At 36.3% G+C, this 26,827-nt stretch overlaps 2 protein-coding genes and 1 long non-coding RNA gene across 5 annotated transcripts in view; 2 read left to right on the top strand and 1 right to left on the bottom strand.

Moving 5' to 3' along the window:
• The window catches only part of srp68 (signal recognition particle 68), a 62,432-nt gene extending 39,282 nt beyond the window's left edge, over window positions 1-23,150 (top strand). Inside the window, exons 10-17 of one of the 3 annotated variants that reach the window (XM_079376611.1) lie at window positions 14,918-14,988; window positions 15,568-15,721; window positions 16,791-16,885; window positions 17,138-17,267; window positions 20,470-20,545; window positions 20,680-20,732; window positions 20,869-20,922; window positions 21,030-21,234. In XM_079376611.1, coding sequence (XP_079232737.1) covers window positions 14,918-14,988; window positions 15,568-15,721; window positions 16,791-16,885; window positions 17,138-17,267; window positions 20,470-20,545; window positions 20,680-20,732; window positions 20,869-20,922; window positions 21,030-21,104 — 708 coding nt within the window. In that variant the 3' untranslated portion in view covers window positions 21,105-21,234. Of the gene's footprint in view, window positions 1-14,917; window positions 14,989-15,567; window positions 15,722-16,790; window positions 16,886-17,137; window positions 17,268-20,469; window positions 20,546-20,679; window positions 20,733-20,868; window positions 20,923-21,029; window positions 21,235-21,949 lie in introns of those variants that run through there. The other 2 variants (XM_079376609.1, XM_079376610.1) reach the window with 2 other exon arrangements.
• LOC306844464 overlaps window positions 1-26,827 on the bottom strand; it is a 59,624-nt gene that overhangs the window by 19,546 nt on the left and 13,251 nt on the right. The window contains exon 2 of the long non-coding RNA XR_013781917.1: window positions 26,567-26,654. This is a non-coding gene — a long non-coding RNA (uncharacterized lncRNA). The remainder of the gene's footprint in view (window positions 1-26,566; window positions 26,655-26,827) is intronic.
• The window catches only part of evpla (envoplakin a), a 30,838-nt gene continuing 29,220 nt past the window's right edge, over window positions 25,210-26,827 (top strand). The window contains exon 1 of the mRNA XM_079376589.1: window positions 25,210-25,442. Coding sequence (XP_079232715.1) covers window positions 25,393-25,442 — 50 coding nt within the window. The 5' untranslated portion in view covers window positions 25,210-25,392. The remainder of the gene's footprint in view (window positions 25,443-26,827) is intronic.

Raw genomic sequence — 26,827 nt, 5'->3', positions numbered from 1 at the left:
GGGTCACTCTCTGGGTGTCCTGCCCTGTAAGTAAGTGGAGTGATGGTAATCATCTGTCAGTGTGTCTGATGGATGGAACCAGAACTTTGCTGTTCTCTCCTGGATTTCTGCTAGAAGGGGAAATCTGCCCTGCAACCAAGACTAGGGTTGTTTCTGTGGAGTCTCCGGATGTTTTTGCAGAACTCGAGGTGAAAAATTTCAGTGGGGTTTTTATCCCAAGATTTATAGTTAATTTAAATTTGGAGCCCCAGATTTCACAACCATGTAAAAGAATGGGTTTGATGATGCTGTCAAAGATTTTCAGCCACAATTTAATAGGTGGGTTGAATTTGAACAATGGTTTTCTTATAGTGTAATAAGCCCTACGTGCCTTCTGTCAGATATTTTATTGCAAGATCAAATTGACAAGAAGCTGATATAGTGAGACCCAAATAATTATAGCATATTCCCCCGATTATAAAACTAAATTTTTTTGCCAGTAAGGTGAAACTTTTTCTGGAAGATAATAATTTTGGATTTCTCCATTTTTATTGGTAAGGCCCAGTCTCTACTGTAATTTTCTATAATTGAGAGGCTTTCGTGTAGCCCTTCTTCATGAGGTGACGAGCAGAAGATCGTTGGCATACAGGAGGCATTTGATTTCTCTGCCCTCTAGGGTCAGACCAGGACGAGAAGACTTATCAAGTGCTGATGCAGTTCGTTAGTATAGATGTTAGAGTTGGGCTGAGGCTGATGCCTTGACAGACTCCTTTGGTCTGACTGAAATAATCAGTCCATCTGTCGTTGATCTTGACACAGCTCTTGTTCCCGTATATGTCCTTTTATGATGTCGTATGTCTTTCCTCCTATTCCGCTTTGAATTAGTTTTAGAAAAAGTGTGTGGAGTGTAAATGTGATTCGAAGTTCTCCGTTTAGGCATAAAGCCAATTGTTTAAAATCTTGTGTTCTTGGATAAACAAAATTAATCTGTCGTTAATAATAGAGCAGAATAGTTTTCCAAGGTTACTGCTCGCTGTGATGCCTCTATAATTACTTGGGTTGTACTTCTCACCTTGTTTAAAAATTGGGGTTATCACGTTCTGTTTCCAGATCTCAGGAAATTGTCCAGCTTTTATTAAGAGATTTGAATAATTTCAGGATACACTGAAAAAAACAAGTTAAATTTACTTTTATTTTGCGAGTTTTTGCAGGCATATTTTTAAAGTAAAATTTAAATATGGAATTAAGTAAAATCTAATAAATAAGTAAATTGAATGTGGCCAGGTAGAGTTTGAGTAATTTCTACTTAATTATTTTAAGTTTACCCTGCAATACTCAAGTACATTTCACAGTTTGTAACCTTTACTCAAACAAACCTGCTGGCAGTTTGTTTAATTTCTAAAGTATCTTTTCTGTTATTTAAATTTAATATATCTATATTCAAAATTTTATATTTTAAACCTTAACCTTAACATGAATTTAATTGCACTCATGCGACCTCTAAGCCTCATTAAACGTCTGAAAATACACCTACAAGCCACTTGTGTGTTGTTCTGTGCACTTCTGTAGTACTGTTGTTTTAAATTAGAAATGTTAAAAAGATAAATATACATTTTTTGAATTCAACATAAAAAATGACATGCTTTTAATAAAGTTGCCATTAAAAATAAAATGCCATTTACAAAGGTAAAAACAAAGTTCCCTATAAATCACTGAGTCAAATATCACCTCGTAATGGGAAGGTTAATTTTTTACCAGAATTTTTGATTATTCATTAGAAGGTGCTCCTAAATGTTTTAAATTAGGAGCACAAGCGCTGCTTAAAAGAAAAGTAAGCGTAGAGCCCTGTGGAGCGCAGCTTTGTACTGTGCAGGACTGTCTTTACTCCATATAAATTTGGAGGGGTGTGGATATAGTTTAACTCTCTGTTCTGAAGATGGCAGATGATTCCCTGACCTGTTGAGACTGAGGTCTATGTGACTAGGGTCTGATAATGGCAGCTGTGGCATTACTGGGAAATAATTTATTTTAATTTGGTCTATATCTGTGATGGCGAAATCTACTGTGCTGCTGCCTAAATATGAGCAGTATGTAAATCGACCCAGGGAGTCACCCTTTATTCTGCAGGGCTCCAGACAAAAAAATCGAGTAAGGAGCCATTGGCTCCTATAAAAGAAAAACTTAGGCGCCAAATTATTTTTTTAGGGGCCACAGAATAAAAGTGGTTTATTTTATTATCATTTTATTTTCCCCCCCTATTTTAACATTTCAATCATTTTGTCATGTGTTTATGTCTTATCTTTTCTAGGCTTTATCAGCATTTTAATCCATCTTGTAGATGATCAGGTCGACCGGGGGACTAAGGTTCACTTAAAGTGTGAATTAAATGTCTTTTACAACTTGAAATGTACAGTCACAAAGAATTGTTCGTTACACAGAATCTGTACCAATATCATGGACCATATGCATCACTTGGCAACTGAGTGCAGTGCATCCTATAAATGTTGTCACGTCTTTCACACATTCAGTCTGTTTTTCTTCATTAGTAAAACGCAATTTTATAGGAGGAGTTGAATCATGTACAACAGAATAAGTAAAAATATTAATATGCAACAGCGCATGAATATAGCAAAACGCTCCTCTTTATAGTTATTTTTCTAGCTGACTGATGAGTTTATGGACACTGAGTGGTTATTCTGAGGTAAATGTATTACAATGCAATGTTTACAAGCTTTATACATTTCCTCAGTTTGAAACACTGAAACACAGCTTTTACATAAAACATTTCAGTAAGTTGTACTATAGGCTTTCTTATTGCCTACCTTTTGATCATGTTCATTTCATACTATAGTAGTAAATCGAAATATATAATGGGTTCACTTGCTGCTTTAACTGAGGAGCTAAAGAGATCGCGCCTGCGCATTAAGTGCGATACTCTCCGCTCGCGCGATCCGGACGCATACACAGACCGTGTGGACGCGGGGTACTGGTGTTTATATTACCGAAAGTGTGCGCTTGTGGTCCGCATTAAAGAGCACCCAAACCGCATCATTTGAATTTCGTAGCATTTTAAAGCTGCTACTTTGTTTATTAAAAAGTAAGACAGCACAAAGCTTTTTGCGATTACTGGATGGCAAGTGCGCTTCAAATAACAGGAAGTCCATGCATTAACAGAACACAGCATATAGACTAAGATCTCGATAAGAAGATCGACCGGACAAGTGTAAATGCATCTGGTTGTTGAAACCACATATGGTAATTTTACTCCTCCCATAATATTAAAATAATAGACGTGTGAGAGCGTTTTATAGGCTATATGGCATGTTATAGTCAGATATGACAGCGCAATGCAACACGCATCACCGCGGATGAGTAGCGGAGTATTTCTTCAGCAAGCGACGCGCAAACTGAATGAACCTGAAAGTAAGCCGCAGACGCTCAACACACAATCTTCTTCATTAAAAGTAGCGAGACTAGCCTATCTTTCCAGTGCTGATGCCGCGCGCTCTCTGATATTGAAATTAGCTGATAATTAATAAAATTATCCATTGCTTTCGTTGACGTGAACTCCGTTATATTTGCATATGAAGCGGGAATTGAAGAACGGATTTATATCCGTTTTGCGAAGACACATTTATGTGGCCAAGTGTAAATGGGGAAACGTTTTAACAAATCATATAGATATCCGATCAGAGAAAATGCATGAAGTGAGCAGGTGTAAACAGCCCTTTCAGGTCTCTCTCACTGCGTTCAGCAGACTGTGTGCGGCAGAGACGAGGACTGTTTGAAACTCTTTTCCAGTAAAACTTTGATGCGCATGGTCTTATGTAAGTTTAATACGTGAACATAACAAAAGATGTGAGCGCAAAACAATCGGGAAAAAAGTCCTTTCATGCAAATTATATATAGTCGCCAGTGGCGACCTCAGCAAAAACTTCACTCGCAAATTAATATTTTTGGTCGCAAATGCGACCATTTTAGTCGCAGTTTGGAGCCCTGTTCTGCCATTAACTATGTATAGGCCCAGGCTTTTCTAGAGCTGCAGGACTTGTATGACTTGTATTATTTCTGTTAATTGTGTTGTCATAATTCTGGCGTGTTTTAGCAAAACGTTTTTGTTGATTAAATGAACTGTTTATATATTTGTCTCCATCTGAGCTGATTTAATCCTCTTCCTTCCCTGTTCTGGCATTCAGATCCCCCATTAATAGTCGCTGGTGTCTGTTCTACCTCTTCCTGCTTCTACAGCAGCGTAGCTGTCTGTCTGGCTGCCGGAAAGCTGTCTTTCCCTCTCTTCGTGATCAGAGAGTGTCTTCTGAGGGGCTTTCAGGGCTGTCTCCTTGAATTTTGCAAACAGTCTCATGCCCTCTCCATGGATGTGGTCATACAGATGCTCATGGGCGATGCACTGATCTTTTGTGGCACATCTCTGCGAGGTAGAAGGGTTGAGATGAAGATTTTGGCTCTGGGAGGGATCCTGCTAGCTGTTTTCACTACGTTGGACATGGCTTTAATGACATCTATCTTTCTAGTACTGAGGTTGTTTGTTCCAGTGTGAAGAATGATGTGTGACTGTGCGCCTAACGCACCCTCTTGCAGCAGCCTCAAAGCTGAGTGTGAGGTGGGACACCAGAACTACTTAACAGATCTCTCCGGAAACAGTCGTCTGGGGTCAAGATGATGGCCATTGGAATCAGAGTATCACAGTGTTGTCTTTGCTCTTCTGTTCTATCCTGGTGTTCATGAATGGTGGTGATGTTATAGTAGGTGGATGACTCTGTGTAATGCTGCTGTTCTCTTTCCTCTTGAGGTTGTGAGGGGCTTGAGGAGACTGAGTGAAGGAGCTCTGAGACTGTGAGCTGATACACTGCCGATGTTGAGTTGCGTTTGTGGTGTGTTCAGGAGTTGGGTTGTTGTGTTTTTGGGTGCTGACATTCTCTTGGTGTGTTTTTTTGTGTAGCTGGTTTCTGGTGTCCTCCAGCAGTCTCTCCAGTGTTCTCTTCTGACCAGTTCCTCTCTCACCCTCTTCAGCTCCTGGCACAGCTCTTGATTGTCCTCCTCCAGATGTCTTACAGCAGAGCAGCGTTGTTCAATTTGTTGCACACTGTGGTGACTGGTCAGGTTTAGCAGATGATGGAGATTGTTGGTAGTTTCCTCTTTAAACAGAAAGAAGTCCTGCTCCAGCTCAGCGATACCATCTCTCAAAGCCGTTATCCTAGGAGACACTGGAGTGCTGGTGTGTCTGTGTTTTTGAGGAGTTCTTGAGCTGGGGTCAGTGATGGTAACTGACGTGGTGCTGGGCACTTCTACTGTTTGGCTCTTCATTTCAGGATCTTTCTTAATCTTCTGAACCTCCTGTTTAAGGTTTCTGAAGTTACTCTGGAATTCATTCAGGCTGGTTTCTGGTCTCTGGACCATGACTGTGCCATTGTGATAAAGATTCGCAATCAGCTTTGTCTTTCTCTCCTTCTAGATTGAGTTGTCTACCTTTGCTGATGCCTCCTTTTCTTTTACATGTCATGGTGCAGCAGAGGACGCTGTGCCAGGATGATGGGTGTTCAGTAAAGAGCAGCAGGTTACACAGTACTCGTTTTGGGGACTTGTTTCCTGGTCCACTGTAGTCAGACAGCAGTATCTCTGGGTTCTCTCAGAGGATAATGGATAATGTCTTTCATATTTTTCTTGTCTTTTGTAGATTTAACTTCTGCTGGATAAATGATTTCCAACTCGTTAATTTTTGAAAAATGCCTCTGCCTTAGGCCCATGTTGCTCTTAACTGAAGTATCTGTCACGGAATGTTAGCTTGGCTAACACAGTGTCTACGCCAGACGGGAATGGCGCGGCGCGACAAAATACAATAGAACACATTATGCTGTCTACACTGGATGCGGCGAAACACGACAAATCCCCAACAGAAAACTGCTGCAGTCTTTTATTTATGACGTCTTGACACAAATTTAAAATGATTTTCAACGGTCGCTTTGTCGCATCGTGTAGACAGACTTTAAATGTTTAACTGTTGTGTCGGGTGTAGACACGGTGTAAGAGTTAGCTTGTTCCCTTGAGTTTATATGTAGTTTTTAGTTGATGACTATCTTTTTAGAGGTCTTACCTCAGCAATCTTCTCTCTCTCTCTCTCTCTCTCTCTCTCTCTCTCTCTCTCTCTCTCTCTCTCTCTCTCTCTCTCTCTCTCTCTCTCTCTCTCTCTCCTCTCTCTCTCTCTCTCTCTCTCTCTCTCTCTGTGTCTGTCTGTCTGTGTTTTTAGGTGCTTTGATGGCATGACAAATATTTGCATTGCCAAAGCATTGCTGCGTACAAGCAAAATGAGAGTAACGTTAAAAATAACTTTAAATTATACTGCAATTTTGAATAGCTAAAATTGTGGGGAAAATGCATTCAATAGAGACATCAGTAGCAGTTTTTTTTTTTAAAATCAATGACTCACACACATCACCGATTCTTGAGAAGTCGGTACATAAAGTGGGTACATAAAACCTTGTAATCAAATGAAATTACATTTATGTATCTTAAATGTGCTAAGCTACTGAGCTATGCTTTGCAACCTCCCAACTTTTCTCTCTTTTTATCAAAATGTGCATTTTACCTTGGACTGTGTAGTATAATTTCAACTTTCTTTAACGGCAATCAAGATGTTTTTAACATTTCAAAACACATTATGTTAGCAGACAGATTACACTTTCAGATGTGACCAACAATTTCTCAAATATAAAATCATACTGAAATATTATCAAAATATTCATCTGATGGAGGTGACAGTTGACAAATCTGATGGTGGTGACGAAAACCTGAATTTGTAGTCATTTTAACTATTTATAAAGCTCTCAAAACCTTACTGACTGATGTTTTAGTGCACTTCCTGCAAATATGGAAAAAATAAAGGGTCTCAATTAAATATGTGCAGTTTCACATGACCAGAGCAGTTTATTTTCCTGTTTGCACCTTGAGAAGATGATTGCTGCATCAAAGTAACAAAACGAAAGGCTAGTAAAGTATGTTAACAAAGATATGCCAAAGATTTTTGGTACACATTATCTTTAAAGTGTCTAGTATTAATATATGAATTCACATATATTCAGTTTGGTCATAGAGTAAACATTTATGGTCACAATAGTGACCGGTGGGATAACACTGAATTTAGGTATGCATTATAAATCCAATTGCAGTTGTTAGTGAAAATTACACTAAATGTTGCAACAACAAAATATTGCACTAAATTAAAAGTTCAAATGTTTAAATTTACAATATTGATGTTGTAATACTGGTAGCACTAATATAAAAATGTGATGTTATATTTTACAAAAAAGTTAAAATTTGGAATACGTTGATTTGTATCTTTTTGTCTTTTTATCTCAGTATTCTTATCAATGTTGTATAAGTGTTTTTTTTTATGCATAATAGTAACCCTAGAATATGATCAAAGAGTTTAAAATAGCTGGGCTAAGATGTAAAACAATTTTAATGACCGCAGAAATATGTTAATTCAGTACACACATTATCCCACAATTGTGACAGACCATAAAACACAATTTTTCACACACTTTTCCCAAAACATTAAAAAAAATAATTATTGATTATTTCAAAGGGTTATTGACCGATCATTTGGATATTTTCATGTCTGGGGAAAATGTGGGATTAAACGGATTAAAAGAAAAACAAATAGCGAGTATGTTATTGTTTATAAAAGATTCACATTTAAGTGTTTTTATACATCTTTGGAACACAAATTATCTATTTTCTCTCATCTCAGAACAGTATGTCTGCTGTACATCTGCTATGGTCACAAGGTAACTCTTAAATTATATGAACAAATAAAACAATTAGTTGTTACCTCTTATCCACTTACATTCATCTTAACAAATGATCCAAAAATGATCAGAACACATACTGGAACAGTAAAGACAAAATTTCTCTCTTGGCTGTGGAGTAAAGACATTTACAAATATGATTAAAAGATGAATATGAGACAAAACTACAGAATGTTACATTTTATTATTGGGTGATTCAACACATAGATGTTTTACCAGCTAAAAAGTTCAGCACTTTTAGAGTTTCATCCCTCTATCTGATGTGAGCATAAGTATTGGAACAGTTGCCGAACAGGTCTTTCTAAGTGATCAGCTGTGTCCTGTTGCATTAATTCTTCATATATAAAAAGCAGGGAATGTGTCATATCAGTTATAGCCATTACTTCTGAATTCTGAATGTTGCATTCAATGATGACACGCACAAATCAGGATGAAGATGAGGGAGCTGACTTTGAGAGAAAAGCAAACAATTTGGATGCTAAAAGAAAAGAAGTCAATTTAAAGCTATAGCAAAAACAAAGGGCATGGAGAAATCAAGAGTTTGGAAACCACCAGCAACCAACAACGACCTGACCAGCTGAGAAAACAACAGTAGTTGATGACAGACAAATCATAAAAGCTGTGAAAATGAACCATAAAAGACTTGTCTGTAAAATCACCAACAACTTCCAGAAAGCTGATGTGATGCTCTGACAATCTACTGTCCTCAGGAGACTTTGACACCGAATAACAGATGCTACACAGCAAGATGCAAACCTCTAACCAGCACCAAAAATAGAAAGGCAAGATTAGTTTGCAAAAAAGCACAAAGGTGAGCCAGAAGAGTTTTGGAACGGTGTTTATGGACCGATGAGACAAAGATGAACTTTTATGTAAGTGATGGGAAAGCAAAAATGTGGAGGAAAAAAAGGGAACTGCAAATAATCCCAAGCATACAGCCTCATCTGTAAAGCATGGTGGAGGTGGTGTCATGGCATGGGCATGTATGGCTGTCACTGGAACAGGCCCTCTCAACTTTACTGATGACTTCATGTATGATGACAGTAGAAGAATGAATTTGGAAGGGTACAAAACCATCTTGCCTACAACATTCAAGAAAATGCCACCAGATTCATTGGGAAGGGCTTCATATTGCATCAGGACAATGACCCAAAACACCCTGCCAGTTCAGTCAAAGAATTTATAAGGCAAAGAAATGGAAATTCTTGCCCAAGTCAATCTCCAGATTTAAATCCAATTGAACATGAATTTCACCATCTGAAGAGGAAAGGCAGAAACTCCCCAAAACAAGCAACATTTGGAATTGGCTGCATTAAAGGCTGGGAAAAGTATTTCAAAGGATGAGACCAAGAGTCTGGTGATGTCTATGGGTCACAGACCCACTGCTGTGATTGTGCGCGAGGGATCTGCAACTAAATAATAGCTTGTAATCTTTTATATCTTCCTTATGTTCAACTGTCCCAATACTTATGCTCACATCAATGAGTGGGATGAATTCTGATTGGCTGACAGGTATGCATTAGAATTATTAGAAAAATAATACACACCTGAGGTGGTGATGCGGCCACGACGCGAAACGGTTGCCACACCTCAAGACATCGATCAGAGGTTATATTTCAAGGCATTCGTCTGTTTTTTTTCTACTTAAATCGCTATTGTGAGTAGAATTATTTACATCCTGGCCAGATTTCCCCATCATGGCCTCCTAATCATCCCCATACACTGATTGGCTTCATCACTCTGTCTCCTCTCCACCAATAAGCTGGGCTGTATCCGAAATCGCCCCCTATACCCTCATTCACTATTCCCTACATTAGTTCACTCATATAGTTCACTTGAAGGAGTGAATGAAAACGAGTGAGTGAATTCAGACACTGCACCGGAAGGACTGCCGCTTTTCCATAGTTTGCTTGCTCTTTAATAATCATTTGATACGGGCAGCTCCAATAGTAAGATTGAAGGATTTATCTTGAACTCTGTCACAGAAATTATGTATAAACCCTAATAGTTAATTTACAATTAATTTTGTACCTATGTTGTATTACGTCGTGGACGAGTGCTTTTGAAATCAATGAATGGATGATTCAGCTGCGGGTGCCATCTTCTGGCGAGACGCGGGAATTCATTCGGCACGCGACTCTCACAATGCATTCTGGGGATTCTCTAGCCGTTCAGTGTACATCGGTTGTACACTCGTTTTTGCGGTGCATTGTGGGATTGAATGAGTGCACTCGAGAACATCCACTATGGTTTCAAACACCACTTAAAATGGCTGTCCCCTCAAATAGTGCACTATTTGAGGGTATGGGGGCGATTTCGGATACAGCCCTGGTGGTGGGCGTTCTGGCGCAGTATGGCTGCTTGTTGCATCATCCAGGTGGATGCTGCACATTGGTGGTGGTTGAGGAGATTCCCCCCTTCTATGTAAAGTGCCATAAATTTAACAAATTATTATTTCTTCCGCATCTCATCAAATGCCTCCGTTGCTAATTCCAAAACGTCATTTTAAACCATAACGGAGGCTTGAGCCGTTGATAGCAAACTAAAACAGTTAATAACTAAGAGAGAGAGATTACGTTACCTCCTGTGCGTCTCTCAGTAGTGTTCGGCAGCAATGTCTCTAGTAATAGTGAAACTTTAAGATCATTTTCTTTACGAACAGCACTGTTGTTGTTCCCTCGCTTGTGGAAGTCATGTAGTCTTTAAATTGTTAAATTGTTCCTGATAAAATCGTCAGAGTAGCGCTAGTGTGTGTTAATGTGCATCTGTAAGGGAGGGAGAGCGGGTGATAGAGTATGTGCTTTGCGTACATAAAACGGAATTGTCAAAAACATGGACCTGATCTGTCGTTTTAATCCTTTTGTTTACTATATTTATTTGGCCAGTATCGTTGTGGGTTTTGGCTCTTATGGTGTAAGGACCTTTGAAATAACGCAAATAATTTGGTGAAGTGATATGGTCATGTAACGCGGTCAAGACCTCAATGGGCCCCGTAGTATAAAACTCTTTAATGCACAGGTAGTTCCAAGAATAACAAAGGCGTTGGAACGATACTGCGCATGTCTGGTCGTGAAGCTTTTCCGGTAGCGCCATTTTTAAATCTCAGATCTATCAAAACCTACAGCGCATACTTTTTAAGTCTAGCGAAAACGCAAGTTAGGTATTTAAAAAAAATTTTAAAAAATAAATACAATTACTCTTTAAATATGACTTGAGGTGCAAACTTACAAAGAACATTAAAAGTAGTCTTCCGGATGGCTCAAAGCAGCTCTGATTGATGCTGTGTGTGTGTACATGAGAGATGGCAGTAAACGCGTATCGCAGTCTGGATGCAATTAACTCCTCAGCAGAAAAGTTGGGATAATTGGTTTGTACAATAGAGGACATCAGTCTTATATTCGGTTAAACTGAAGCAAGACAAACAGTGTTACTTACGAATTTATCATGGTTTGTGCTGAGATGTCCGGGGAGGTTTTTGGTGGACATTTCAGTTGCATTGCTGGGTCAGTCTGTATGTCATTCATTTTTATTTGTACAGCTCTTTTCACAATACATATCGTTTCACTGCAGCTTTACAGAACATACATGTTTATTACAATGCTAAATGAATGCTAGTAAGCTAATCACTTCATGCCATTATTACTGATTTCATTCGTTTTATAATGTGTGCTTAGTTTGGTCAAGTTTGTTGCTGTGGAACAGTGCTAGAAAGCATTTGAATGCTCTATCTGAGCCATCATGTGGTCACAAACAAGATGAATGCAATTCAATGCTGACTACCGTGTTTTGCATAAACCTTTAGTTTTTGTTAAGATAAAAGTACAGCCTACATGCAGATTAATAAATGTACATGCATTACAGAGTATATATGTGGGTATGTATGTTTTTATGCACATTTACTGTAAACACACACACAGGTAAAAAGTGTGGGCACTTTCTTTTTTAATATGCTTTAAAATATAATTTATTTCTGTGATCAAATCTGGATTTTCAACAATTACTCCAGTCTTTAGTGTCACATGATAATTCTAATATGCTGAATTATTATCGAACTATTGGAAACCATTGTTCTGCTTAATATTTCTTTATAAACTGAGAATTTTAGTATTCTTTGAATAAAAGAACAGCATTTATTTTATTTATAATAGAAATGTTTTGTAACATCATGCACTACTGTTCAAAAATTTGGGGTCAGTATTTTATTTATTTATTTTTTAAGAATATGGATACATTTATTCAGCAAGGATGTTGTTGGTTTTTTTACTATCACCAAGTGATAGTAAAGACATACTGTTAGGAAAGATTTCTATATTTTGAAAATCCCTGCCAGGGTTCAATCAATCAATCCTGTATAAAGTACCACAGGTTCCAGAAAAAAATATTAAGCGGCACAATTGTTTCCAACACTGACAATAACCAAATATCAAATCAGCACATTAGAATGATTTCTGAAAGATCATGTGACACTTTAGACTGGAATAAAGGCTGATCAAAATCCAGCTTTGCATCACAGAAATAAATATAAAGAATATTAAAACCGATAATGACTATTTTAAATTGTAATTTCACTATTACTGATTTTGTCTATTTTTGATCAAATAAATGGAGGCTTGATGAGCATAAGAGACTTTTTTCAAAAACATAAAAAAATAGTAATACTTAGTTGCATTGTAATAGTACTACATTGCATTTCATCCTCAAGTTCTCAAACACATCTGGGTGTTCATATGGTCACGTGTGGTTTGGCACTGTCCTGTCTCCCTGTAGCACTCACTGTCTTAGGTGTCTTAAATTACAGATGATGGCGTTCCTAAAGACAGAAGTAGAAAAACAATTATTTTATTTAATGCACAACATTTACAAATAATACTATTATTGTTTAATACATCAGTACATGTTGGAATTAACATTAGACAAGCATAAGTGATGAGATGTTTAACGTTAGCTTTTGTAAACTACTGCAGTTAACCGTTTCATTATTCAACATTCAAGTTTACAGAATACATTTCTATAACGTGTTACTCACTGCATTTATCTGCTGACAAGACAGCTAGACAACTAATGAGAACTCATTTAATTATAGCCCACATAACGCTTGCAATAAAACGGAAATAAAAGCTTGGAATTTTTCACTAAACAATCAAAATGCCAGGCGCATATGTAAACAATGACGAAAACACAATGCTGCATCATACTTGAAGAGTTAACGTAAATAAATACAAAGAATCAAATGGAAAAAACAAGAACTTGTCCTTGCCTGAATGGAAATGTGCGCTGTATATCCTAGAGCTGCTAGTGTCTATTCTGCTTCTCGCTTCACTGCTGCAATCCAGGTGCGTTTCTCGGACATCTAAACCCTTTAATTTCCGATTATTAATAAATTAATGTTAGTTTCAGGCCAGAGGGAGCAACAAGGATCTAATTTTAATTTTGACATTTTAAACAGCAGAATTAAATAAATTAATCGCAATCCCACTGTGCATCAAGCGCCTGTCGCTATTGTTTTGAATGCTCTCGAACGCTAACCGGAAACATCTGAGGAACAAAGGCGTCACTTCCTTATACCGCAGAATATCCGTTGAAATCATCGGGTGTCTCACTCATACTGGAAAGTGAAGTTGCAGGCTCTTTGATCGCCCCCTGGTGGCTGGCTGCAGTACAGGTCATAAACTCTGCCCTCTCCATGTAAACGAATGGGACTTACAAAAAAATTTATTACACTTCCAATACAGTTTTCCAAAATATGATTTTGGTCATTTAAGGTAGTTGTTATCACGCTGATATATGTTCAACTGTTCGTTTTTGTGGTAAGTTTGATTTTAGCTAGTAATTTGATGCTATAAAAACGGGGCGTGACGTTATGGTTGATTGGGTCTGCGGGAGTTTGGGCGGGAGTTTGATTCCGCGGCTCCACCTCACGACTCTACTGCGCAGACTCGGGCTCCAAACGAATCTCTACTGCGCAGACTCAGGCTCCAAATGACGTCATTTACTCACGATGGCAGCGGCCATACTGAGATGTTTTGGCTTCACTTTTCTATAGAGGAAGGAAGCGGAGACGCGTCGTCCATCTTGTTTTACAGTCTATGGTTGAAATGGTCCATAAATGTGATCTTACAGCACTTTCATCTCTGTCTCTGGTTTGAAGCAAGCAAAATGCTAGAGCTAACGAGCCGTAACTGACGAAAACAACCGTCATTTTTACCCTTCCGGTCAAAAATTTTGCTGCGAACATCATTAACAGCTTTAACTTGTAAATGCTGACAAATGACTTAAGGTATAAGCAGGATAATGCATGGCTATCTGTGCATTAAACGATTATAATGCACTTCGCATCAGGTGGTTCTTGGCCTCCACGTCATGCATTAAAATGGTTTAATGCACAGCTAACCATGCATTATCGCTTAAATATGTGTGTATATATACAAATATATATTTACATTACATTTTAGTCATTTAGCAGACGCTTTTATCCAAATCAACTTACAAATGAGGACAATAGAAGCAATCAAAACCAACAAAAGAGCAATAATATGTAAGTGCAGTCACAAGACTTTGTTAGCCTATCACAGTATACGTAGCAAGGTTTTTTTTATATAATAAAAAGAAAACAATTAGAATAGAAAAAGAACGGGGAACCCTAGGGTTTGAGGGTAACTTTTTTTTAATGCTGTTTCAGACCGCTGCCTTTGTACTTTTGACTGAATTGCTTAGCAACTTTTTTTAACAACTATTGTTGCTTATTAAATATTATTGTTCAATAAATATTTTCTGTAAATATTACTTAATAGTATTTGCTAATGAGAAATATTAGTGATGGTAGTTCTTCATGATTGAGTCAGTAGCTAAATCATTTATATTAAAAAGGACTGAAACAAGGTTGTAAACAAGAACATAATTTTTACTTGTAATAGCACTTTTTAAAGATGCAACCAACACATGCATTGAACAGTATTGTCATCGGAATTCCCCTTAACAGTTGAAAGGATATGACGACTAGCTAATTAATGACAAACACTGACATCAAACCTATAATGTAAAATACATGCATAAATTTAAAAACCTGTTTAACTTAGTGTTGCCAACCTGTGTGTCTGTGTGTTTTGCCTCAGCAGAAGCAAAGAGAGAGAGCAGCAGATGGTGCTGATAGTGGCAAGGTGTCCAATCTGCAATACCTGCACAGGTTAGTATGACAACTGGTGATTCATACTAAACTACTCATTTGTGACCCTGGACCACAAAACCAGTGTTAAGTCGCTAGGGTATATCTGTAGCAATAGCCAAAAATACATTGCATGGGTCAAAATTATCTATTTTTCTTTTATGCCAAATTAGTATAATAAAGATCATGTTCCATGAAGATATTTTGTAAATTTCTTACCGTAAATATATCAAAACTTAATTTTTGATTAGTAATATGCATTGCTAAGAACTTCATTTGGACAACTTTAAAGGCGATTTTTCTCTGTATTTAGATTTTTTTTTTTTTTTTTTTTTTTGCACCCTCAAATTCCAGATTTTCAAATAGTTGTATCTCGACTAAATATTGTCCGATCCTAACAAACCATACATCAATAGAAAGCTTAATTATTCAGCTTTCAGATGATGTATACATCTCAACTTCAAAATTGACGCTTATGACTGGTTTTGTGGTCTAGGGTCACATTTATACTAAACTACTTATGTTGTGAAGCCTGACGATCATGTGGTAATATACAAATGCCTGACAATTACATGTGGTGATATACATATCTGTATGCAGCTACCTGACATATATCAAGCTGTGGACTGTGGTGAGGAGGAATGAGAGCATGGCTCATGCGCTGCAAGCTAAACTGAAGGAGCCACAGACTGATGAGAATAAGAGAGGACCACGACCACAGGACCTCATACGACTCTATGACATCATCCTGCAGGTTCAGAGATCACGCATTCTTTATGCATGTAAACATTAGGGGTGTAACAGTTTTCATGGTTTGGTACGTTTTGGGGTTTCTGTTTTTGTACAGTTCTGTAAATTTTGCGTTTTTTGTGGTCTCTGTTTTGGTACAGTTTGGTATTTGCCTGACATGTAATTGTAAGGCATTTGATACTTTTTGGATACTATTTATTAACACTTGAACAGCTTGCTTTAAACGAAAGCGTTTTTAATTTCTAAATAAACATTTTAATTTAAAAATATCTGCATCATTATGCTACACCCAAGGCTAATTTATTAAAGAACGAATGTTTTAAAATGTATAGTTGTATGTAGGGATGTCAATTTACCATTCACATTTCTTCTGTAACAAAGATCAAATGGATTTGCCACGGTTGCCTTTTGATTCCAGTGTAGACGGCCTCAAGATGTTAGTGTAGTGTAGACACTGTTAGAATATTATGACTTTTTCTTTCATTTACAAATTATCTTTTAAATGATCTTACTAAGTAGTTCTTAATGTTTTTGTTCAATTTTCCACTATAATATGCTCATTCAGTGACAAAACAGATTGGTTTCTTTTTCAAATAAAACTTTTTATAATTGTTTTTTATTTTGTGCCCATTTATGGTGCAGGTCCAGCATTTTTCACTTAAATTTTTTTTTACATGTATACATTTAAATTGATAAATGAATAAAAAGCCAAGGCTATAGTTTTTCACATTCAAAAATCAGTTTTACAAGCCTAAGATATTGACATACAGTAGTGTTTAGTTGACTCTGACCTTTTTGATTCGGACTCTAATTCAACTCTGCCCATTTTGGATTCGGATTTAATTGGTTAATGACTCAGACTCTGTTTAACTCAAATTCAATACTATAAATTGTTAAAAAGTGATGTTCCTTTTCTTAAAACTGACTTGAGCAGGAATTATGAGTAGCCGACAGGCAAAGGATCAAGAGGATTTTCTAAAGCATGAAACATCATATACCTGAACTGTATGCCTGTTATGCCTCTTGCTTCAAGTTTTTTTCTTTTTGCACTATTTTATGCATTCTTTCTTCAGAGTCTTTCTGAGCTGTCATCACTGCAAGGTTTAGAGGAGGACCACACCTTCCAGAAAGAAGTAGCACTCAAGACTCTGGTCTACAAAGCTTACAGGTGAGTTAGTCCATGATGACTTATGTATGGCCCTGATTCCAACTGGTATCATGATTTGTTTTTAGTCATTCAATCACAAGTGGTCAGTGCTAAATTCAGGTGGAAACGGGATAATTTTTTGATCGGATCACATCTTAAGACTAGAAATAAGGCCATGTGTGCTTGCTTACATGTTCCATCAGTTTAATATTTTCTTTAAGTAGAAAAATGAGGAATACTTTTTAAATGTTTGTGTCCTTGCTCTTCGGACAGGTGTTTCTATATAGCTCAGTCCTATGTTCTGGTGAAGAAATGGAGTGAAGCTCTGGTTCTGTATGAAAGGGTTCTGAAATATACAAGAGAGGTCCAATCCAAAGCCAAGAGCCTCAATAACAGCCTTAAGGTACCAAAAACTACACATTACTTCCTTTACAAAATTTTGATGGCATCGGATCTAAAAATATTATTAAAAGTGTATTATAGATGGTGTAAGCATGCTGAATTGTATTGAGAAAAGTTTTGGTCATTTTGCCGCAGTGGTGCTTTTTAAACATCTCAATATTTAACAGCCCAAACAACGCTAAACTTCATGAACATACACATACAAATGAATGAGGATGGAGTTATGAGAATGCATAGAACTCATGATTAAAGGCTTGTTCACAACAAGAATGATATCTATAATGATAAGATTAGAGAGGTACAAAGAGTTACTTCGTACTTCGTTCTTTGAATGAAGTAAGTTTAAAATAGCAAGGTTTTTTTTTATTGGCCGTCAACGTTTTTGTTTGTCAGCTGGAAAAAATATTCTGAAAGTGAATCCTCCGTGTTGTTATTCTGTGTTTGGTGTGGGAATCTTTTGAAACCTCACGATTAATTTCAATTCTTGGGGCTACGATTAGTTTCTCAATTTTGAATCCTGTTCGTTTCATTGATGAAAAATATTCAGCAACTAATGTCATCGACAACTTTTTTTTTTTTCCACAGATGAAAACGAGACAATAACGACACAAACTCTTTTTAAGTGACAGAAACAATGACGAAAATCTTTTGACATTTTCGTCAGTGGATAAAAACAAGACAAAAATGTTAGGGAGGGACGATTGGACAGATTTCGATGCGCACATTTCAACTGTAATGCTCTGATCATACGTTTGCATACACTTGCTGCACAGCTCATCGATCCTTAAATGTCAGCATCTGGGAGTAAGAGAAGAGCAGACATATGAAAAAATTTGAAAATCGTAACGACGCGAAAGTACTTAATTCGGGCCAGTTTTCTGAGCGCACACAGCCGAATCCCACACACAGAAAAGCGCCTCTCAAACAACGTATGACTACTGAATTCAGTTCTCTTTCGTGACTTAATGGAGAAATACACACAAAATAATCTCAAATGTCCATTTTGGCGAGTATTCACGTAAACACACCCTGTTATGTCTTGAGTGAATGTAGACTGTTGGAAAAATATATATTGAATAAATACGTACAGTCAGTTTTAAAGGGGCAGCAGCCTAATTTAGTTATTGTTATCTGTCCTCCTTGTTAATGAATCAACAAAAGAAAGAGGAAATCACTCACTGCTCTTGACTGAATCACTTAAGTAGCTCTAATAAGGAATAATTTAAGTTTAATTTACATAAATATGTCTGCTTGAAAGAATGAAAGATGTCGTTATAAAGAACGCATATGATAGGCCCTATAACCATTGGTATTTCATTGAAAAGAGGACAATGTTCATGTTTCTTTATGAGAATTGGTTTTATTTAATTTTTAGATAGACGTGTGTCACAGGAGTTAAATCTGTGACTATAGCTGCTTTTCCACCAAAAGATTGTTGAACTGCGCATGTCATCTACTGGATCCTTCACAAAAACGGGTTATCTAAAACAGTGATTCACAACCCTTTTTCCTCAAGATCTATTAAATACAACTCATAGGTGTAATTAAAGTTTTGTTGAATTATTCATTTTCAATGTAGTGTTATTTTACTTAATTTATATTAGGGGTGGGCGATATGGGAAAAATATCATATCACGATTAGGGCCGGGACTTTATCGCGTTAATTTAGATTAATTAATTACACAAAAATAACGCGTTAATTTTTTTTAACGCATTTTAATCGCACTTATTTTTGCACCACGGAACGTTTCTCACTGGATGAGTTTCGGCGGACCGATTATACTGGAGCACCAACTTTCAACTTTCATGATTTTTATCACGATTCTTTGTTAGTTTTACTATTTTGGTTTTACAAGTTGTCTGAGCATTACAGCCAAACTAGAAAGACAAAGATGCATGGCAGATATTTAGGCCAAAGTGGGCGAAGATAAAAAATCTTTGTCATTATTTTATTTTTCTTATTAAAAAATAAGAACAAAGATACACATTACAAATACACATAATATACAAATAAAACAAACCGTGCTTTATTTCCAGGTACAATAGGAGTATTTAGCAGAGCATTCAATGAAATTGAATGAACAAATATAAAAATAAAACACTACATAGACTGATTCCTAAAGCAACTGTATTAAAGTTTTTCAGTCAAGAATAGTGACTGAAAAATACAGTAACAGTTATATAGAGACGGCGGCGCCAGAACTGTATTTGACAATGTGCGCGGTAGCGCGATACTACGATATTTCTTAAAAAGCAGATCGTGGAGACATTTTTATCGTCCACGATCAAAAATCGTCATATCGCACACCCCTAATTTATATTATCTAAGCTAAATGTTTTATTGAACCATTTTATTCGTAATAAATTACATTGACTTTTAATTTTGTAGAAGATTGATTAAACTTGTTACATTATTTCCCTGGTACAGTTTTGCCATATCTAATTATTATTATTGCATTTTTAAAACAAAATAACTAAAAATAAAATAAAATACCTAACTGCATAATACTGCTATTGTTAGAAATTGCAACAATATAAAAATAGAAATATAATACATTTAAAATTTTAATTAAATGAATAAATAATATCCTGGCCAGAGGAGAATCCTTTATCATCCTTTATATTGCCACTATAAAGGATGATAATGGCTGAAAAAAAAAAAGAATAAGGATTGTCTCATACCTAGCAGAGGTGTGAAAGGTTCTGTTTCCTTAAAATAGTTTGTCATGCTTTTCTTTTATTTCAAATTCAATCCATGACTGTGATTTAACGTGATTTTAAATTTTTAATCGATTAACGGCACTAACAGAAATGTATCTTCATATTTACTCAGGTTCGTTTTAAAATGTAAATTTTGGCTGCCCCTAAAATGGGTCATACCATTGAAATTACCAGTTGATTTAAATATGCTAGCAGTGAGTGTAATGTGCCATTACTTTCATCTAATAAAGGAAAAATCCTGCAATTATCTGGTATTTTGCGATTGATTGAGGCATTTTATCAAACTTCTCAACACATATACTGCCACAAGATTGCTTTTAATCAGTGCGCAAAACATAAGTAATAGATTAACAATAACATTATATTTGTAGTTTCAAAGCTTTGTTTCAGCTATGTAGTTCTACTAGTTGAAATAGATATGTGCAATTCAGTGAGTTCCCTCATTCAGAGTAGCCCTCATACTGTTTCTCCATTTCTCTTAGGATCTTCCTGATGTCCAGGAACTGATTGCTGAGGTCAATGCAGAAAAGTACTCCCTCCAAGCTGCAGCCATCTTAGGTGGGTCAACAGGACCTAAGCCATTTCCATTGCACAAGAATCCAGTCTTAATCAGCCAGAAATACACACAGTTGCCCTATATTTTGAAAGCTTCATTAGCTGCAACTGACTGTGACATTGTATTTGTGTTTTAGACACAGATGATGTTGCTGAGGTGCCCCCACAGCAGCAGATTAAAGACACCATGGTAAGAGAGGACAAATGGAAACTTCACTGAATATTTCTAAACAATTTTCCAGAGTTTACATTTATTAGCGTTATTAGTTTGTCCCAGATTAATTAAAATATTAAAGGGGACCTATTATGCAAAAATCTGTTTTAAGGTGTTTGAATACAGTTGTGTGGCCGCAGTGTGGGAAAACAACCAGCCTATAGTGGTAATTATTTTTGTAAATCATAAGCAGTCTCTATAAACGAGCAGTTTCAGTAGGTTTTCTGTGAAGATAACAGGATTGTACTAATAGTGGAATGTTTATTTGCAAAGGCCAGCACCAGTATGCCAGAGCCTCCGCCCTCTTTTGAAAAAGGGGGTCGGGAGCACCATCTCATTTGCATTTAAAGGGACCAACTATCTGTCCGAAAACTATCGAAAATCTATGGAATGATTTGAAGCGGACTGTCTACACTTGGCAGCTATGAAACCTGACTGACCTGGAGATATTTTACAAGGAAGAATGGTCCAAAATACCTGCAGTCAGAATTCAGTGACACATCACTGGCTACAGTATAAGGAGTGTCTACATGCTGTTATTTTAGCAAAAGGAGGCTCTACTAAATATTGATGTGATTATTACTTTGGGGTGACCAAATTTTTGCACCTGTCTGCTTTTGATTCACATTGCACTGTGCTTGTTTGTTGATTTAATAAATGTTATTTCAGAACTATAATGTTACTGTACTGTATAAATTATATCCAAATGAAGTTGCTTCAAAAGCCCAGCAAATTATAAATTAAAATTTATTATGAGGGGTGCCCAAATCTTTGCATAAAACTGTCATTCTCAGTAATGGATTTAAGCGCACAAAGTACATGAAATCCAGAAGTTATACATTTATCTGAATTTAAGTTGATAACAGAAACAAGTAGTTGGTATGTGCTTTTCCCATGGCATGCTATATTTTTAATGTTTTCAAGGAATAGTTCACCTGAACATTGCTGAATTTACTCCACCTCAGGTAATCTTACATGTACAGTAGATGAGTTTTTAACTTATCTTTTATCTATGATGGCCTCAATTTTTGGATGAACTATTTCTTTAATGATAGCAAGGATTTATAGCCTATATTTCTCGGTTTCAAGCAGTCTTTTCAGCATAGCTCTTGTAGGAAATCAGCATGTAATGTATATGTTTGTACTTATGTTGGTTTTGAATTTTAAAGCTGTTTTTTCTATTTTATCCGTAGCCTCTCTCTGACCGTTTGGATAATTTCCGGCTAGACCCCACCCTCTTGAGCAAGCAGCCCAATCTGGTGCAGTTCCCTCCAGATTTCCAGCCAATTCCATGCAAGCCTCTCTTCTTTGATCTGGCTCTCAACCATGTGGCTTTTCCACCTCTTGATGACAAGGTGGAGCAGAAGGGCAAGGGTGGCATCACTGGCTACTTCAAAGGCTTCTTTGGCTTTGGAAGTTAAATCTGGCCTGTTTGGCTGTATTTGAAGTCATCTGAACTATCCCCTCAGGACCAGGAGTTATGGATCCTTACACAGTCGAACCATTTCCCCAAAACACGACATTATAGGGTTTTTAAGAGGTGTTAGTGCATCCTGGTTGGTAGTAAATTCATACTGACTTTTTTTTTTTTTTTTTTTTTCTTCATCTGCAAGTAAGTGTTTTATAAATCCTGCCAAGTATATTAATCCGTGGTAATGCTTGGTGTCACTACACTCATCCAGAGTAAAAAGATTTAGTCTGTCTTTGATTTGTTTTTTTAACTAAGATACCTTTGTTTGCCTAGATCTCAATTTGCCTAGCACATTATAAAAGTGGGCTTACTGTTTCACTGAAAAAGTATATAACACAGCTGATTATCTAAAATATTTGTTCCAACTGTGGGCTTTTAGTGGTCAGTCATATCAATCAGTTTGATGCCATGAAGAACTCAATGTTTATTCTATAAGACGACACAGGAATTACCCTCATTGTTACCCTGTCTTATGTATAGTTCATTTGAAGGGCTATAGGTGATATCATCTTGCATGTACCTTGCATATACACTGGCATAATTTAGTTTAAAATGTTATATGACTTGTATTTTAACTATCATCTGAATGCAAAGCCATAAAGCAGAAGGAAGCAATTTGCTAGTGTTTTATTTGTGATTGTTTCATAATATAATTTGCTAACTTTTGTTCTAAAGATTTCTTCATTCTAATTAATTGCTTTAAACTTGCAGATGAGTTTTTTTTATTTTTTATTATTATTCCTTTTGTCAGTTTTGTGAACAAATGTTGGTGAGAATTCATTTAATGTTCAAATGGATAGGATATTATAAATGATGAAACTGAGTGATTTTTAGTTTGAAGTCTCCTGATTTAACAATAAAAAGTAAAAGCTTTTTTTGGTCATCACTGCATGTACCATGGATTTGATTTTGGTCAGATATAGAAGATTTTGTCTGCGTGTGTGTCTATAAATGCAAATCAGGTCTGTAAGCATACCAAAATGCATGAGTCTACACTAGACTTTAGTCACTTTCTACCTATATGAGTAAGAAGTCTCGAGTAGATCTTTATCACAGCTCTTGACAACTTTCTGTTCATCTTCACATTCCTAGCCACATGCACAGCGTTCCAGGAAGGGTGCATTTCAAGCCTAAGGAATGTTACACACAAGGGAGTTTAAACAAAGCTGTCAGTTAGAAGGCTGCTTTCTCCTGTTTGGATGCATCTTGGATTTTATGTTTTCTAATGGATTAATCAGTTATGTCCCAGCACAGAAATTCCATCGTCAACAAAAAGTCCTTTTAAATTTTCAATTAATGAAGGTAAAATTCAGTTTAATTTGACACATATATATATATATATATATATATACATGTATATCAGCCAAATTGTTGGTGTTGGTCAACAAATGTTTGGTTTCTTTTGTTTGAAGGAGGCACACAGCTAATTAAAAGCAACATCCGTTGCAAGTACCACACCCCAAAGTGAAATATCCTCCCTCAATCCCAGCCACTCCTTAACTGTACCAATTTATTTTTTTCTTTGAAAGTATAAAGCTGTTTGGAACATCACTTATGATTTTCATAATGTATGAGGACTGTAATGTGGCTGTGGCATTACATAGATTCACTTGAATCTGAGAAATACTGATTGGTAGACATGACATGCTTTATATAATATGAAATCACTTCAAAAACTTCTAACATTTTCTAATGATTTATATAATTATAAAGTTTTTAGTTAATTGATAGGCTGTGTGTCAGACTATTTAAAAAAAGGGGGGGGGGGATGGGGTGACTTGTAACACCATCAGTTTAACCACTTTGAAAATAAATACTGGGATGAAATCTCTCTGAAATCATGCATGACTAACACCGTCAAAAAAAATAAAAAATTATAGGACGGGGGAAGATAATTAGGTAGAGAAAAATCGACATTTAATTTCTGGCTTCGGGTTAATGTACGTATGTTAAATTAATTGAATAATATTTACTCAAAATTTCCATCTGTTTATCAAAATGTCATGGATGACCAGACAGGAGAGGTTTTAATACCATTGTCCCCATGAGCCCATAATGTATGTACATACAGTAAAAAGTGTATTTGTTAGTGTAGTTTTATGTCTGTTGTATATTTATTCATAGTTGTTTGTCGTCTTAGAATTAAATATTTCCTGTCATTTAGAATTTTTTAATTCTATTGTAATTAAAATGCTCGGGAAGTAAATTTTGACATTTATTTTCAAAATTTAAACTGATGTCCATATTATATTTATAATTTATTATTATATCATTTATTAGTGTTACAACCTACCCCGGTAGTGGCATAAGTTATGAAACCAGTACTCTTTGACATTGATCTGCACAATTTAGGGGTAAGTTGTACATGGAAAAAAAATAATAATAAAAAAATAAATACCAGATTTATGGAAAATAAAAGAAAAATTAACTGGGTAATGGTGGTAGACAGAAAGAGGGAGTGACTGGGGCAATGAATCTTTGAATCTCTGTCACACCCTACCATGTGACAGTACATGTTAGAAATGTGGGCTAACTACCACGGCCCTGAGAGAAAGTGACCCAACAACATTCCACACCATCTTACATTTTACACATTTAACAAGTCTTAAATAGTACAGTGTCCTGGAAATAATTCATATGGTTATACTGAAGTACTGTTAATAAAAATAATTCTTCAACAGTGCAACATGTCTAACAAAATGGGTCAATTTGAATAAACTAAATACTAAATTGCTTTAATTCAGATAAGATTAAAGTGATTTACTAGTCACAATCTAGTTTTGGGCTTATTGTTAATGTAGTGACTTACATTTCTTCCTTTTCCTATAGGCTAACATTTAATTGCTATCAACTGGGCTAGAAGAAAAAATGAATGATAAAGATGTGTGTAAACGTGTTTGTGTGGGTGAAAAAATGGGAAGGTGAAACTGGTCTGCCCGGTCCTGCAAAAGGAGGTGGTCTGGGTGTCACCCAACACCTGTTGCTCAGGGCGGAGTGGAGACAGAAGAACAGCTTTACTTCACTTCTGTATGGCAGTTCAAGAGAGACAGAAAGTGTGTACAGAGAAGTTTGTGGAGGTAAAGGATAATCAGAAGTGAGACAAATTCACAAACTCACACACCCCGCAGCAGAGAAGGTGCATTTCACCTCACTACAACTTTTAGGATGTTCAAGAAGAAAGAAAACACCGTGAAAGATGATTCCAAGATAAGCAAGTGAGTTCTGTTGGTTATTTTATCCTCTAGGCTGTTTTGGTTCTGTTCTGTTGGCAGGCAGGTCTGAGATCAGTTTTAGACAGACTTGGGTAACCAGAGCCCGTGAAGGTGTAAAGATGGTTAACTTTATATCTTCCTGGAAACATTAGATCTGAAATCTCTAATGGTTAACCCTTTACAATCAAAATGATCTGTAATGTGTTATATTCTGGAGCCTACAACAACCAATTTGTAAATATAATTGGTTTCTTGATCATTGATATTTTATTCTCAAAATTTTACACTTTATTTAGTGTTTGTTAGCCTAAGCAATAGTCTAGAAGGAAATGGAAACTTTCAAGAAACGATAACTAGTTCCGTGGGCCCTTATGCTGGTTGTTTTGGTTATAACATAAACTCTACTTTATAAACACTAGTTAGAATTATTATGATTTGTTAAAATTACATTACAGTGGATACAAATCTTAGAATTTTTCAGGGGTGATAAAGAATTTTTTACCTTTATCAGGTGATAAAGAGTTAAAAAGAGTTATTTGGGTTAGTGCAGTACAATATCAGCTGGACTGGGATCTGGTCAGGAGCTTAATTTGTAACAAAGCAAGCCAGACAAACTGACTGTTGATCATCTGCAAGCATGTTCTTAGATATCAGAATTGTAGATCAGATCTCCCATCTGAACACACCACCAATCAGATCTGTTTAATGCATGTGTAATGTAGATATAATTGAACAGCTAAATAAAGGTAATAACATGTTGTGTAAATATTCAGTAGTCAGGGTCTCCCAATGAAAGCAGATGTAAAAAAAAGCAAAGAAAAGAAATTGATGGAAACAGTGAAAGGAGTGTCCTGGCTGCCTAAGCTCAGTTCCTGTAAGGGCTGATGTTCTTGTTCCTCCACTAGGCTGTTGGGTGTTGGTCCATTGTTTCGACATTAATACAAATGTGACATTTAAAAGACAAACACAATATAGTTCTAGTAAAATGTTACAGAAGGCAGAAAGTAACAGATTTTATAAGCTCTATATTAGAACACACACACAAAAGAAATTAGAACAATTCAGAAAAACTATTACTTTTTAGTAATTGTATGTGCTATGTATTATGTAATTCAGTGTTTGCATACCTGAAGTCCTGAAAGCAACCAGCAGTACACATTTTGGATGTCTCCCTTCTCTGGCCCTTATCTGACTCATTATGAAATTAGGTGAGAGCTGAAATGGAACAAAATAATGTATGAATTCTTCAGGACTCTGCTAAGAGCATCCAACAATGTCAGCTGTGATCTTCTTATGCTGCTGTGTAGACAGGTTAATTTCATTAACAAAACCAATGTTTAGATGACAGCTGATTTTATACTTTTGTGACTGACTTACATTTTTATGAA

The sequence above is a fragment of the Barbus barbus genome (assembly GCF_936440315.1).
Source record: "Barbus barbus genome assembly, chromosome: 25".
Lineage (NCBI taxonomy): Eukaryota > Metazoa > Chordata > Actinopteri > Cypriniformes > Cyprinidae > Barbus > Barbus barbus.
The sequence above is the reverse complement of the archived record's forward strand: the minus strand, read 5'-3'. Positions and strand labels throughout refer to the sequence as shown.